A 13,676-nucleotide genomic window follows, 5' to 3' on the forward strand; every position below is an offset into this window, starting at 1 on the left:
TTCTGGTGCTTCGCATATTCCATATGGTAACTTATGTCAAGGCAGTCTGAGTGACATTTAGGAGTTAAATTGCTTTTTTATGCATCCCTAGTCACACCTTTCCTAGCTGGAACTCATATAGTCTCATTTTCAATCACATTTGACAACAGCGCTGTGTGATTATGCATTGAGACAAAACCAAAATGTAAACGCAGTACTGAATATTTGGGCATGTGGTTAGATCACTAGATCTTATTTGGAATGCATGCTGTAAAAATTGTCATCCAAAAATACCCCTAACATTGTGTGCTGTTCAGAAACAAATCCTCACGAATTCAATGACAAAGGTGATGTCGTAATATACATACATTAGCCACGATATTAAAACCACTGACAGGTGAACCGAACTGAACAACTATATTGTTACAATGGCACCTGTCAAGGGGTGGGATATATTAGGCAGCAAGTGAACAGCCACTTCTTGAATGTCGTGTGTTGGAAGCTGGAAAAATGGAGCGACTTTGACAAGGGCCAAATAGTAATTGTTAGATGACTAGGTTAGAGCATCTCCAAAATAGTAAGTCTTGTGGGGTGTTCCCGATATGCAGTGGTTAGTTCCTACCAAAAGTGGTGCAATGAAAAAACTAAACGGTATACTGGTGTCAGGGTCATGGGCTCCCAAGGCTCATGGATGCACATGGGAAGCGACGGCTAGTCCACCTTTTCCGATCACACAGAAGAACTAAAGTAGCTCAAATCGCTGAAAAACTTAATGCTGGTCATGATAGAAAGGTGTCAGTACACACAGTGCTTCACAGTTTGCTGCGTATAAGGCTGCCAATGATGACCCTTGTCAACCACGGAAAGTGGCTTCAATGGAAATGCGAGTGTCACAACTGGACCATGGAGCAATGGAAGAAGATTGCTTAGTCTGATGAATCACATTTTTTTTTTGTTTAGATTAGGTGGATGGCTGGGTGTGTGTGTCATGCAGCAGGATGCACTCTGGGAAGAAGGCAGGCAGTGTTATTCTCTGTGCAAAGTTCTGCTGGGAAACCTTGGGTCTAGTGGATGTTACTTTGACATGTATTTCCTACCTAGTGATTGTTGCAGGCCACATACACTCCTTCATGGCAATGGTGTTCCTTGATGGCAGTGGTTTCTTTCAGCAGGATTATGCACTCTGCCACACTGCAACAGTTCTTCAGGATTAGTTTGTGGAACATGACAAAGAGTTCAAGGTGTTGCCTCGGTCTCCAAATTCAACAGATCTCAATCCGACTGAGCATCTGTGGGATGTGCTGGAACAACAAATCCGATCCATGGAAGCTCCAGCCTGCAGGGCTTAAAAGATCTGCTGCTTATATCTTGGTGCCAGATACCCACAGGACACAATCAGAGATCTTGTGGATTACATGCATCAACGCATCAGAGCTGTTTTGGCAGCACAAGGGGGACCTACACGATATTAGGCAGGTGGTTTTAATGTTGTGGCTGACCAGTGTATATTCAGGGAGCTATGTTTCAAATCCATAATCGGCAACACAACTCTATGTAAAACTTTTTTTGTTGCCTTGCTCTTCAATGTAAATACAATACTATTCTGTGTCTACTTGTCCTAGTATCCTAATGGTTTTGAGGGATCCCCCTAGTATCAGGTGTGCTACCTCTTATTACTGTACTTGTTTAGTGCTGCTACATTTCTTTTGTAAATACACTACTGTACCTCATTCAAAGAAAAAATTGAAGGACCCTCAAATTCCACTTCTCTGGAATACACGAACAGTTTGCTCAATGCAGCTGTTTGCACAACCAATGCAATCTCCAGTATCACAAGTACTTTTTTCCATCACGTACTACAAAGAGGAAGTGGGTTGAAGACCTTTTCATACTGAGCACTGCAATTTTGGAATAACATTCCAGAAGATGTCAAACATGTTATCATAAAGTATTTGAAAACAGCTGAATCCCTGTATTTGCAATTAAAGCAATGTGGGTTTCTGCTAGCGGTCACAGTTAAAATGTCAACCCTTTTCCTTTAAGGCTTTAAAAACATAAAAGCATACGTTTTGCAAAACTGTTCTAATGTTACAATGGCAGGTATACTATTATATTTTATAGTTATCCATGGCTGTGTTTTGAGGTTGGAAATTCTATGCATGCTATTGAAACCAGGATAATTAAAACACTGCACATAACAATAACAACACAACTATCATTTAGTTTCAGAAACAAAGGTCTGCTCAAACACACACATAAATGTTTTTTTAACACAGCCTTTCCATTTTCGAGTATAGGGAGTTTACAAGTAATCTGCCTTTGTGAATTGTTATAGCTCAAATCTGTTTGCCCTGAAATCGGCTCTGTCACAATCTGGGGTCTTTGCATATTTTGCAAACACCCGTAAAAGGGACTGCTTGGCTGGATGTCTCATGGCTACCGGATTCAAGGGAACCTGTCTCTCTCAACCAGCGCCATGGTTTTTCTCTTCAGCTCCTTGCACTTCATAAGCAAGGAGCCTATGTCAATGTTGAACTCTTGTGCATGTATGAGTGCACAACACTGAGGCCTAGGGAGGATCCAGTGGGAACCTTCATAGACAATGCCAATTGTAATTTTCATTTGATATAGAGCTGATATAGTATATGCATTGTGGGTACATACATTACAGCACATTCATTGTTTAGTTTTGATACTGCATTTCTTTATTGCATTTATCACATAAATTTTGCACTTTTGCTTATTTAGCACTATTTGATTGACTCCCACGTTGGAATTGGTGTAGGACCCACCGATATTGGGGTACTGTGAAGAAATAGTGGGCTTAACACATTATGGCCATATGGTGGAACTGAATCTACATATTTGTTTTCTGAGATAGGTCATTTTAAGTAGCCTTATAAAATGTAAAACAGTATTTGTAGGTGTAACGGATCCCCTATACTCCGACTGAGTATATCCGCTGTAGTTCTCCCAAATCCCAAGTGAAGCAGCGATTAAAGCTCTGAGCTGTGCAAACATCACACCCATAACGCTCCCACAACACGCCCATGGATTTATGAGTCAGGATGACTAAGCATAAAAACATAACATACATAAAATATAGGAACCCCCACAAATATAATATTGTTAAATAGCCCTGATCTGAGCTCCCAAGTTCTCCAAATAACGCTCAGATCCATGCAGTGTAGGGGAAACGCCACCGTGTTAAAGTTCTGACCGGCCGCAACATTCGGCAGCTCCTGTGGCCGCAATATGGGGTACTCCGGCTTGCTCTTAGATAGCGTTTGTTCCCCTTATTTTCAGGCACCTTTCCTCCAAAAAGCTCTCTCCTGTCGGATTTCAAAGTGGTTCAAAACTGCGAACCAAGTTGTCCGGGAACCGCACGGTCTTCTCATGCCAAAAACAGTTCCATAACATTCGTGGCTAAGTCCTGCTCAGGTGACTGGAAACCCATGAAGTCCTAATGCCGAAATTAGCTCCATAGCGGTCGCGACTAAGTCCCGCTGGGACTATTCGTGGGTTTGGTTCACGCAAACGGTAGCATGAAGGGAAATTGCCAAACCAGGGGCACCCAGAGCATACTACTAATGGCGGCTGGGGAGATTTAACTTCCGAACAGAGTCTTTGTATATGGGCCATAGTTGGTGGGCAGGAGGCCAGCCTATACACACCTTCACAAATTTGTGGCAAACGTCCAGGGCATGGAGCTTTTGTCACAGTAGGTGTGCGCTGTTGCTTAATCTGTGTTAGGTATACATTTTGGTCTCTATGGCAGCACCATTCCTGAGAAAAAATTGTTCTGGGTGTGCCCCCAATTCCCTTTTTGTCTTTACTAAGTAGTGAGTTTTGGTCGGGATACATGGTTTCCATTACGGGAGATAATTTTTTTCCTCTCTGGGATTCTTACAATTACTAGTGGACACCAACTTAAAGTATATGCTCCTTTCTGACCGGTTTCGTCAAATGACTTTTCGTGGAAATTTTCACTGAAGAAGTTATTTGAAGAACTCTGCCATAGAATTAGAAGGAGCACGTGTATGATCATTCTATGTCTTTGCAATTTGCACTGTTAGTGTTTTTATTTATCTTTTTGCAAATTACTAAAAAATTTAAGAATATTACACATAAACCGAATAATTTGGGTGTATATTTATTGGTATGTGTTTCAGTTATTGATTTACACTTAGGTGATTGCTACTACATAGTCATACAACTTTGTTTGTTATTTTAATAGAATATATTTTCCCAATTTTTTTCTTAAGGTTTTAATTTTTTCCACCTCTTCTCTTTTATATATAAAACTATACTTAGCAAGAAACTTTCTGTTCCTCATTTAGTTTCCCCTCCAAAGCAGTACAAAAAATAGCTTTCTTTGAAAAGGTAGATACGTTTTGTTTTATATTCCACAAAACCAAACATGATGTCAAAATATATACCTAGTCATGACAATTAAAGTGATGCTTTTTTATGTTTTGTCTGTATCACAGGAGAATATGTTAACATAAGGTTATCAACCAAATGGTATATAATAGATGCCTGAAGTCTGGCAGTAATGACGTGTACATGCAAATGCTTTATCATATATGGTAATTAAGTATCCATTTATCTTTATAGTTTCTTTTTCGTAATACTGTAATATTGTCTACATTTTTATAATGAACATTTGCGGAGATGTGCAACATTTGTTAAAGGGGCACTATTATCTGCAGATGCTATTTCAAGGTAATTTGATTCACTTTCATATCTAACACCACGCCATATGATCTTATTTAAAGTTATTTATAAATGTTTGTTAGGATTGCATTATTTATGCTTTTATAAATGTCCTTTTACACTGAATAAAGAACCTCGTGTCAACTGGAAAGGAGTGTGGATCCTCTCTGTTTATATTGAATAAAGAACCTATTGATGCTACTTTTGCAGCATCATTCTACTCTACGTCTTAAATGTAAAATGGTATTTATCTCAGAAATGGTATGCTTTACCTTTTCCCACCATTTTTGATTCTTAAAAACTTACAGTTGTAATCAAAATTATTCAACATCCAGTTGCATTTTCAGTTGAATTTGGGGAATCCACTTGAAGCATCCGTTGTGTTGAGCTATTTAGATTGCTTTTGTTTGATTTGTTCATTGCAAACAGCTAAAAGCCTGTAAATTTAAATAAACCTGATTTTCAACGGGGGTTGAATAATTTTGATCACACCTGTACTGTATCCTCAAGTTAAAAAAAATAAAATAAAATAAACCCTTTAATGGCTATATTTCTATATACTAAGTACAAAAAGGTTTTACATACATATTTCCAATTCATGTTCCTAAACTTCCTTCATAAAATTGTCAGCATATGTTAAACAGATATTTCCACCTGGACTGCTATTTCCATTTAAATATACCATTTGGCACTGCATATTTTACTGGTGTATGTATAATACGTTTAGTATGCACTAAACATACGCAGACCGCAGTCTGCCTAAAAAATAAATATGCAAAACCTGTCTCTGTTTAGTTGGATCAGTTTGTTAAATAGCCTGTTATTGCATTTGTGCAGTATTTACATCGGAGTACCTTTAAATGTAAAAATATTTATAGACTGACCTGAATTACATTAAGTACGCAGTGGAGTGTTCCTTAAAAATACCTTTGAAATTACAAATATACGTTTTTAAATATCTCCCTTTACCTAGTTAATATAAAATGCTTGCACATCTAAGTGCTCAAAAAAAACAACAAAAAAAACACAAACAAAAGTGCTGTCAAACATTTGTATAATGTTGGCATTTCAGTCAAGTTAAAGGTACACTCCAGGCACCAAAACAACTTCATCTAATTGAAGTTGTTATGGTGCCAGGAGGCCTCTGGAGGCAATCTTAATTTGAGTAGATAAACTGTTCTAAAACGGTTTAACCCCTAAATTGCCTCCAGTGGCAATATCCACTCCTCCCTTGGCTGAACATGTCAGCTGACAGAGGCACTCCGCACATCCTTCAAGTGAAATTTCAGAAGCCGGATGCCGTCTGGGGGGGGAGGGGAGGGTTAAACCGTTGAAGTAAAAGTGCCATTTCATACAATTCAATGTCTAACAAACTCATAGGTATTATAAAATGCACTAACAAAATTTTAAGATGCTGAAATTCAGCCTGCGTACCACCAACTAGACTTCCTGTTCCCAAAGTAACGGCATGTTCTGTGAGGACCAAAGTGCTGCATTTAGCTACACATCTCTTTTACTGTAAAGTGAATTTTGGGGAATTCAATGTTAATTAAAATTAAATTTAACATTTTAGGTCAAAACAGCCAGGCTGGAAACATAATCGACATGGAGAAACTCTCCAATTTGGCAATTTTTTTCACAAACTTAAACTTCACTCTAAATTCCCAATTGTAATGAATTGCAATTTGAAAGGCAACATTGAAAAAATCTTAAACTGGAAGAAATGATATAATCACACCTTGGCAATTGTAGTCTGATATTTACCATTCAGAATTTAATTTGTTAATTGTTTTTTTTTTTTTTTGCCAATAAACTCTTGAAAGTATCTGCCCACACAAAGATGGCGGCGCCAAGGACCTAGGTCTGGGCACAAAATAAAGTTGAAAAGAATGTAATATGGGGAACCTACGGGCATTTAGGGATGTCTAGGGGGTTAATTAGATGTAGTGGAGTCAGGAGGGGGTTTAAAAAAAAATACAAAAATTGAAAAGTGTATTTTTAACACTATAGTGCTCGTTCCAAGTAATACCCAGGGCCTGTATCAAAATCATGTTTTTTTAAAAATCTATGTCTCTGTAATATGCTAAAGGTACTGTAGGGCCCCTTCCCTGAGTTGTGGCTGTGTTGAAAAGCTTTTTTGAGAGAAACTGTCCAAAAAAATAAAAAGAACAGGTTTAAAATCGGTCCTGTTTCCGCAGATTTTGCACATGCATAGTCTATTTTAAAGAAGGAATTTCAGGACCTCCCATTGAATTGTCATTTGGACAGCAGAGCCAGCTGCCCATGAGTAGAGGTTTTCTATTGGCTTCTCTATTCAGGAGCCATCATTGGTTCATAGCATCAGAAGGTGAGATTACAGTGCCTACAGTAGAAAGAAGCAAAAAGTCATCTTGGAAGTAGCATAGCAGCAGCAGCTCCTGGCCCCTGTCAAATGTACCCGTATGATGTTTTTTTCTCTCCCCCAATGTCTCAGAATCTGTCTGATTAATAAAGGAAATTTACTAAAAATATATGATGTATATATATACAAAGTCAGGAAAATGGCTGACAATTCTGACAGACAGCACAGAGATGGCTGTCACTAATAGTCTTAATATCTAGTTTCATAGCTGAAAAGAGACATGCGCCCATTGGCACATGTGCATAGTGTAGGCTCAGCTACCCAATCCCCACCATCGTAATTAACGTACTCTGTCACTCTGTAGCTGAGACACTTGTGCTGTGACTAGATAAAAATATGTGAAGGTCCACACTGCAGGACTAGGACTGAGCTCATTCTGATTTCACTCTATAAACTGTAATGATTGTCAGCTACGTCATAGCTCCAATTTACAACTGCGGATTGATCATGTTGGCAGCTGTAAAGGTAATAAGGAGTCTGATTATCCTGCTGCTTTAACGCTGTGCGCTGAGATCTAATAGTGAATCAGAAGTAGCTGTCTGACAAAACTAAAGTTGCCATAGCAGGAGCACTATTAAAGATAAGATCAGGAAAAGGAGATTTAGAGAAGGCTAGTGAGAAACAATTAGGCAGAGAACTCTGAAGCCTAATGCAGAGACATTGTACTGTGTAGGTATATCTGTATTGAAGCTCTGTATGTACATCACAGTGGAAAAGGATGTGGGGAGTAATAATTATGGATATCTTATTTTTGTACCAAGCTTGTATGTTGTATGGGTATCTCCGTATTTTCCATCCAGATCTGTGCATATTACGGTTAATTTTTGTTGTGCCCATCTCTGTATGTATATTTTTTCTGTATTATGCTCCGCTCCATGTATTGTGTTGGCAAATCCTTATTGTACCGGGTTATTCATATTGTATGGGTATGACTGTGTTGTAACTGGTTCAGTGTTTTGTAGGGGTATCTCTATATTCTACTCTGTTCTGTGAATTGTATAGTTATCGCTGTATTGTATCTTGCTCTTAGTATTGTATGAAACTGTGTGTACTGTATGGAGACTGCCATTAGGGGCTGAGTATTTGAGGTTAAGCAGAGAAGATGGTGGCTGCAGAGTTAAGAGGCACAGTCAAATTCTAATAGGAGGAGTCTTGCACCCCACCATTAAAACTTTACCAGCCGCCACTTCTATATAAATGTAATAATCAAATACTCTTGTGACATTAAAACTGCTATGATGAAATTGGAACAAAGAGAGTACACTGAAGTGCTTTGACTTACGTGGAGAGGACCATGTATAACTCAGACAGGGTCTTTATTAATTTAGAACTAAAGCCTTAGACACAGCAGTACAAAAACACTAATACCATTAACATGTTTGACATTGTATATTAATTAAAAGAATAATATGCACGATGACAGACAGTTCTAGGTCAACTCACCATAATTGTAATTTCTCTCTTGCAGATATTAAGATCAGGCACATTGTTCACATACATCCTCTTCAAGGCACAGCGTAATCCTCCAGCCGTGCGCACAAGAAAGACAGTGGAGAAGCCCCCTGGGGAAATAGAATTTATTTTTTTTTTTTATTTTTTTTTTTTTAAAAGGCAAATTTACAATATAATTTTAAAAGGTTGGTTCTGAAGACAGTGTTTCTTCAGCACAATAAGTCCTGTTTCCAAGTAAACAGTGAAATATATCTTGGTTTGCTTTGCAGCAACATGTAATAATGAACCTTCATGAAATGCAAAAAAAAAAAAATATATATATATATATATATACACACACACTGTATTATAAATTCACTTGATGCATATTTTGGAAATCTACACATATTTACGCTTATTTGAAAGGTCTATATTTAAAGATTGGTTAATACCCAAAGAAAGAAACAAAAGAACATCTGAAGAACTAATTTCTTACGAAAACAACATCTGTAGAACTATTTGCTTCAACTCTTAGCTGATTATCAATCTCTGCTGGATTTAACCCCTTATGTCCTGGACATTGTAACAGAATTGGTTTCTGTATTTTTTATTTTTTTTTCGTCTGGGGCTCAAATAGGTTTCGTGTTTAAGTTTACAACTTATGATCTCACTGAAATGGTGAACTGGTCACTTTAACAGATTATATAATCAGTCATTCTGTAAGCCAGATGTGTGTGCTTACAGACTGCAGACGAAGAAGACACTTTCGAGAATATTTATAAAGCATGTGATTTACTATAATAAAATATTGTGTGAAGATAACCTGCCTTGAAGAAGGTAATTCTACAAGATATAGAATTTATCTAGACAGCATGTCAAAAACACAATATAATATTATGTAAAAGGGCATTTTGAGCACTTTAACAACAGATGTACACATTTGCGTTAAACTGCTATGATTGGTAAAAATACTTAGTAGTGTGTGATACCATATATTTCTGCAAAATGCACTAGCCACACAAATGTCTACCTCCCCTGAAAGATGCCTTTGCAGCTTTCTGTGCATGAGCTTTATCAGTGGCCATGCGCAAAAGTAGTTGCGCAACCACATCAAATATCTTCATTAGGAAATTGTTAATAAATCTGTTAGTAAAGTCCCAGGCAAGCAAAACATACCCCTCTAGAGGGCTCCCACAAGCTCCCTAAATCCATAAGGGCCCCAACAGCAACGTCCCGCGATGTCCTTCTTCGATTCCAATCCTACCGCGACAAGATGGTGGTTGTGGAAGCACTCAATACCCAGAGCCCCTTCACATTTGAAGAGATGCAGCTCACTGTTCTTCAGGACCTATGCAAAGCCACACTGGACTGGAGGCGCTCAGTCCGTCGGGTGACCCTGACCCTCCAAGAAGCCGGCATCAGGTACAGATGGGGGCCAACCCACTCCCTCACTGTCACCAAGGGAGACAAAACCTTCCAACTCACCTCGCCCGATGACTCCGGTGCCTTCCTGAACAACCTGGGGCTCGTGCAGACCACCCGTCCCAGCACCCGCGCTGGAAGCTCATGGGACGTTACGAACATTGTTCCTTTTGTGCCCAGTACTGCAGCAGGCACAGGTTGAAATTTAACGCCCTAGTGGCTGGACTTTCACTTTCATGTCGGGCCCAAAGATGGACTCCACTGTGTACTGAACTCAGATTTACGTTACCGCAAGTTGTTATTGTTATTTTCTTTTCCTTTCTTTATAGTCTTCATATGTTCCTCCACCACAAATAGTTGGCCACCTGAGGTCATGTTCCTTTAAGGCTCATCGTAAGGCCTATAATGCACCCTTAGCAACTGGGGTTCACACTGGGGACCATATTACGGACCCCCCCTACCCCCCCCCCCCCCAGTCAAGATGAATAGATTACACCCTCACCTCAACTCAGGATGGGGTCCTATCCATTCACTCATTTAGGGGCCCTGACATACTGGCCACCTATTTAAATGAGAAAACCCTCTGAGACCCCCTAACATGTTTCTCACGTGTAATGTTCGTGTCTATCCCAACTCACTAGCATAACCTTGTGCCCCTTGGAATCTCGCTCCGTAATTCCCATAACCAAGGCCACACTAATCTTACTCTACCAACTCGATAGGTATAGACTGAAAGGGGAATCCCTACAGGCGCACAGTGCGGGACTCTAACGGCTGCCTCACGCACCTCAGGGAACAGGATTACCGCTAGCAATACCCTATAGCCCAGACACTCGCCTAGCGGCAAGTACACAAGTCTGACAAGACACTAGGTAGCTTAACCGCACTGCCCAGATTCCAAGCCAGGCTCCTGCTACTTAATCTTGGTTAATAACTGTTAAACTAATATATGATATATGATAAACGTTGACCTACAACTTTTCGTACAACTATGGAACGACATGCAGCAGTGAGTCTTTAGAATAGCGTGTTCAGTATAAGCCTTCAGCTTAATGAGGTGATCTGGGTGCCAGGTCCCTCTAGGATTAACCCTTTTTTTTAATAAACATAGCAGTTTCAGAGAAACTGCTATGTTTATAATGAGGGTTAATCCAGCCTCCAAAACCTCTAGTGGCTGTCTCATTGACAGCCGCTAGAGGCGCTTGCGTGCTTCTCACTGTGAAAATCACAGTGAGAGCACGCAAGCGTCCATAGGAAAACATTGTAAATGCTTTCCTATGCGACCGGCTGAATGCGAGCGCGGCTCCTGCCGCGCATGCGCATTCAGCCGATGACGTCGCAAGGAAGAAGGAGAGGAGGAGGAAAGCTCCCCGCCCGGCGCTGGAGAAAGAGGTAAGTTTAACCCCTTCCTCCCCCCAGAGCCCGGCGGGAGTGGGTCCCTGAGGGTGGGGGCACCCTCAGGGCACTCTAGTGCCAGGAAAACGAGTATGTTTTCCTGGCACTAGAGTGGTCCTTTAACGCTCAGTGACAGCATATGCACCAGAATAGGCATATCATGCAATACTAATTATTATTCTCTTATGTTTTTCTTCTAATACCATTGTTTAGAACTACTCATAAACCTGCCACAAGTTCACACAACCTAGACACCCCTGACTAGCACGATAGAAACTGCATGTTTAGCCGGTGACATAACAACGATAAGGGTATAGATAGAATAGCGTTGTTAAGCATTAATTGTATTATTTACTTTAATTTTTCACTCTGATGTTCTAACTGTATAGCACAGCCAGAACACTCACTTATTTACCTAACCTACTTAACTGATACTCTTCAGGCCTGCTGATCCCTATGATTGAAACACCGGCCTAATTTTTCAGGCAGACTTGTTTGTTCCAGCACCCAAAATACTGCAGTAGTATACAGCAAAGCACCCTAATTCACACATATGCTAACCTACATTGCAGTAACACTTCACCATTGTTAAGCCTGCTATGTTGATCTTGCTTGTATTTTATATCCTAAAAAATGTGCACATACTCTTGCCAATGTTAAGCCTGTATGTATATATATATATATATATATATATATATATATATATATATATAAGTACGCTGTTGTGGCGTTTGATCATGTACCTACCTGCACAACAAAAATAAAGAATTAAAAAAAAAAAAGAGAGATGTAGTCCACAACATCTGGAATGTCAACAGTTGCCTACCCCTGCTCTATAGCAATGAATGCCTTGATTCAAAAAACAGTCCTGTATTAGAAAGGTACAGTAATCTCATGTGTAACAAAACAGCATACCACCAAAGACCTGTTCACCGAGAACAGCATATTATATGCAAGAGTACATTATCCTTTTCAAATGAGCTTCTGACAAGCTTTTTTTTTTTTTTTTAATTCTTTATTTTAGGTTGTGCAGATGGTTACAGGCTTTCAACGGACGCCACAACAGCGTATTTCAAGTTTCATAAAAAATTAACAGTGGCATGATAATTCGCACATTTTATATATTTTCTGCATGCTTAACTAAACAGTCGTTACTTCAGAGTAGAGTTGAATAAGATTAAGTAAGATAAAGACGTTTAACATTGCTAGTTCGCCTATGCTAGAGTAGATAGAGTGCGAGCATGTTTTGCAACAAAGCAGTAGCTAATTCTCAAATGGTGCAAAGTAACGTTATGCTATGGGTATTTAGCTGATGAGACATCTTATTATAATTAACATTGCTAATAACTTGCCTATAATATGCCTTAACATCACTATTCTCTCTATGATATGATTGCCCTGTGGCACTTTGCTATGTCCATCCTGTCACTTAAAATAGCTTTCCTACGCATTCCAGGCATGGGTATTAACTGCTTTGTCAATTTTCAGTGTCCATAGGACCATCAGGAACGGTTGTCATCAGATTTAGAGTTATTACCACCAGTCCATGAGAATAGTCCATTCGTGGCTTGAGTTATGCTTCAGGGTCCGGGTACTCAGCTGGATCGTGTGCTCTGAACAGTCCAGCAATCTTTCACCTGTGTGAAGCAGTGTGGTAGGCACTTCATCCTATGCCCAGCGCTGGTAGGATCCGCAGGCTGTTGCTGTTCTTCTTGTCATAGTGGTCGCAGGGCCCGGTGTCTCCATTTCGGGGGTTAGTTCCAGGACGTCGCTTCACGGTGAGCAGTTTCCCCTTCACTTGTATCACAGTGTTGGTTGAGGGGTGGCGCTCGTTACTGTGTTGGAAGCCGGGATTCAGGTAAGGTATTTTAGTAATGTGCACCGTTGTTGGATTGGAGGTCTCGGCTTTGTTTGTATGTGGGTGAGAGCGTGTGTCTGAGAGGCCTGGCGCTGGGTCCCGTCTCGATGCCCTTCGGTATCTATTGTGTCTGACGGCCATCTTGGATGCGTGGGGTACCTGTATGTAGTGCCTGCGTCGCGTTGTTGTTTGCAACCATGAGGCCACCATCTGATCAGCTTGGCGGTGAGTTGCTCCCTGGTTTCGCAGTGCTGCCCTGAGACCAGCGCAGGTACGGTCCAATATTGTCATAGGGGACGTGTGTGTCCTTGAGCGGGTATTCCGCCTGCGCAGCTCGGGTTGGTCGGCCATTTTGGCTGTACCTCTGTGGTCTGGTGTGGTCTTGGTGTGGTCTTCTGGTGGTTGGTTTGGTCTTGTTCCATGCTGGTCCGTATGTGCTTTGGAGACCGGGATGTCCCCCACCGGTCCATGGGG

General features: G+C 40.3%; 1 protein-coding gene across 2 annotated transcripts in view; it reads right to left on the reverse strand.

The window, feature by feature from the left end:
- The window catches only part of BMP2K (BMP2 inducible kinase), a 157,569-nt gene that overhangs the window by 69,046 nt on the left and 74,847 nt on the right, over positions 1–13,676 (reverse strand). For both annotated transcript variants that reach the window (XM_063458811.1, XM_063458809.1), the window contains exon 2: positions 8,540–8,658. In XM_063458811.1, coding sequence (XP_063314881.1) covers positions 8,540–8,658 — 119 coding nt within the window. The remainder of the gene's footprint in view (positions 1–8,539; positions 8,659–13,676) is intronic.

The sequence above is a fragment of the Pelobates fuscus genome, chromosome 6, assembly GCF_036172605.1.
Source record: "Pelobates fuscus isolate aPelFus1 chromosome 6, aPelFus1.pri, whole genome shotgun sequence".
NCBI lineage: Eukaryota > Metazoa > Chordata > Amphibia > Anura > Pelobatidae > Pelobates > Pelobates fuscus.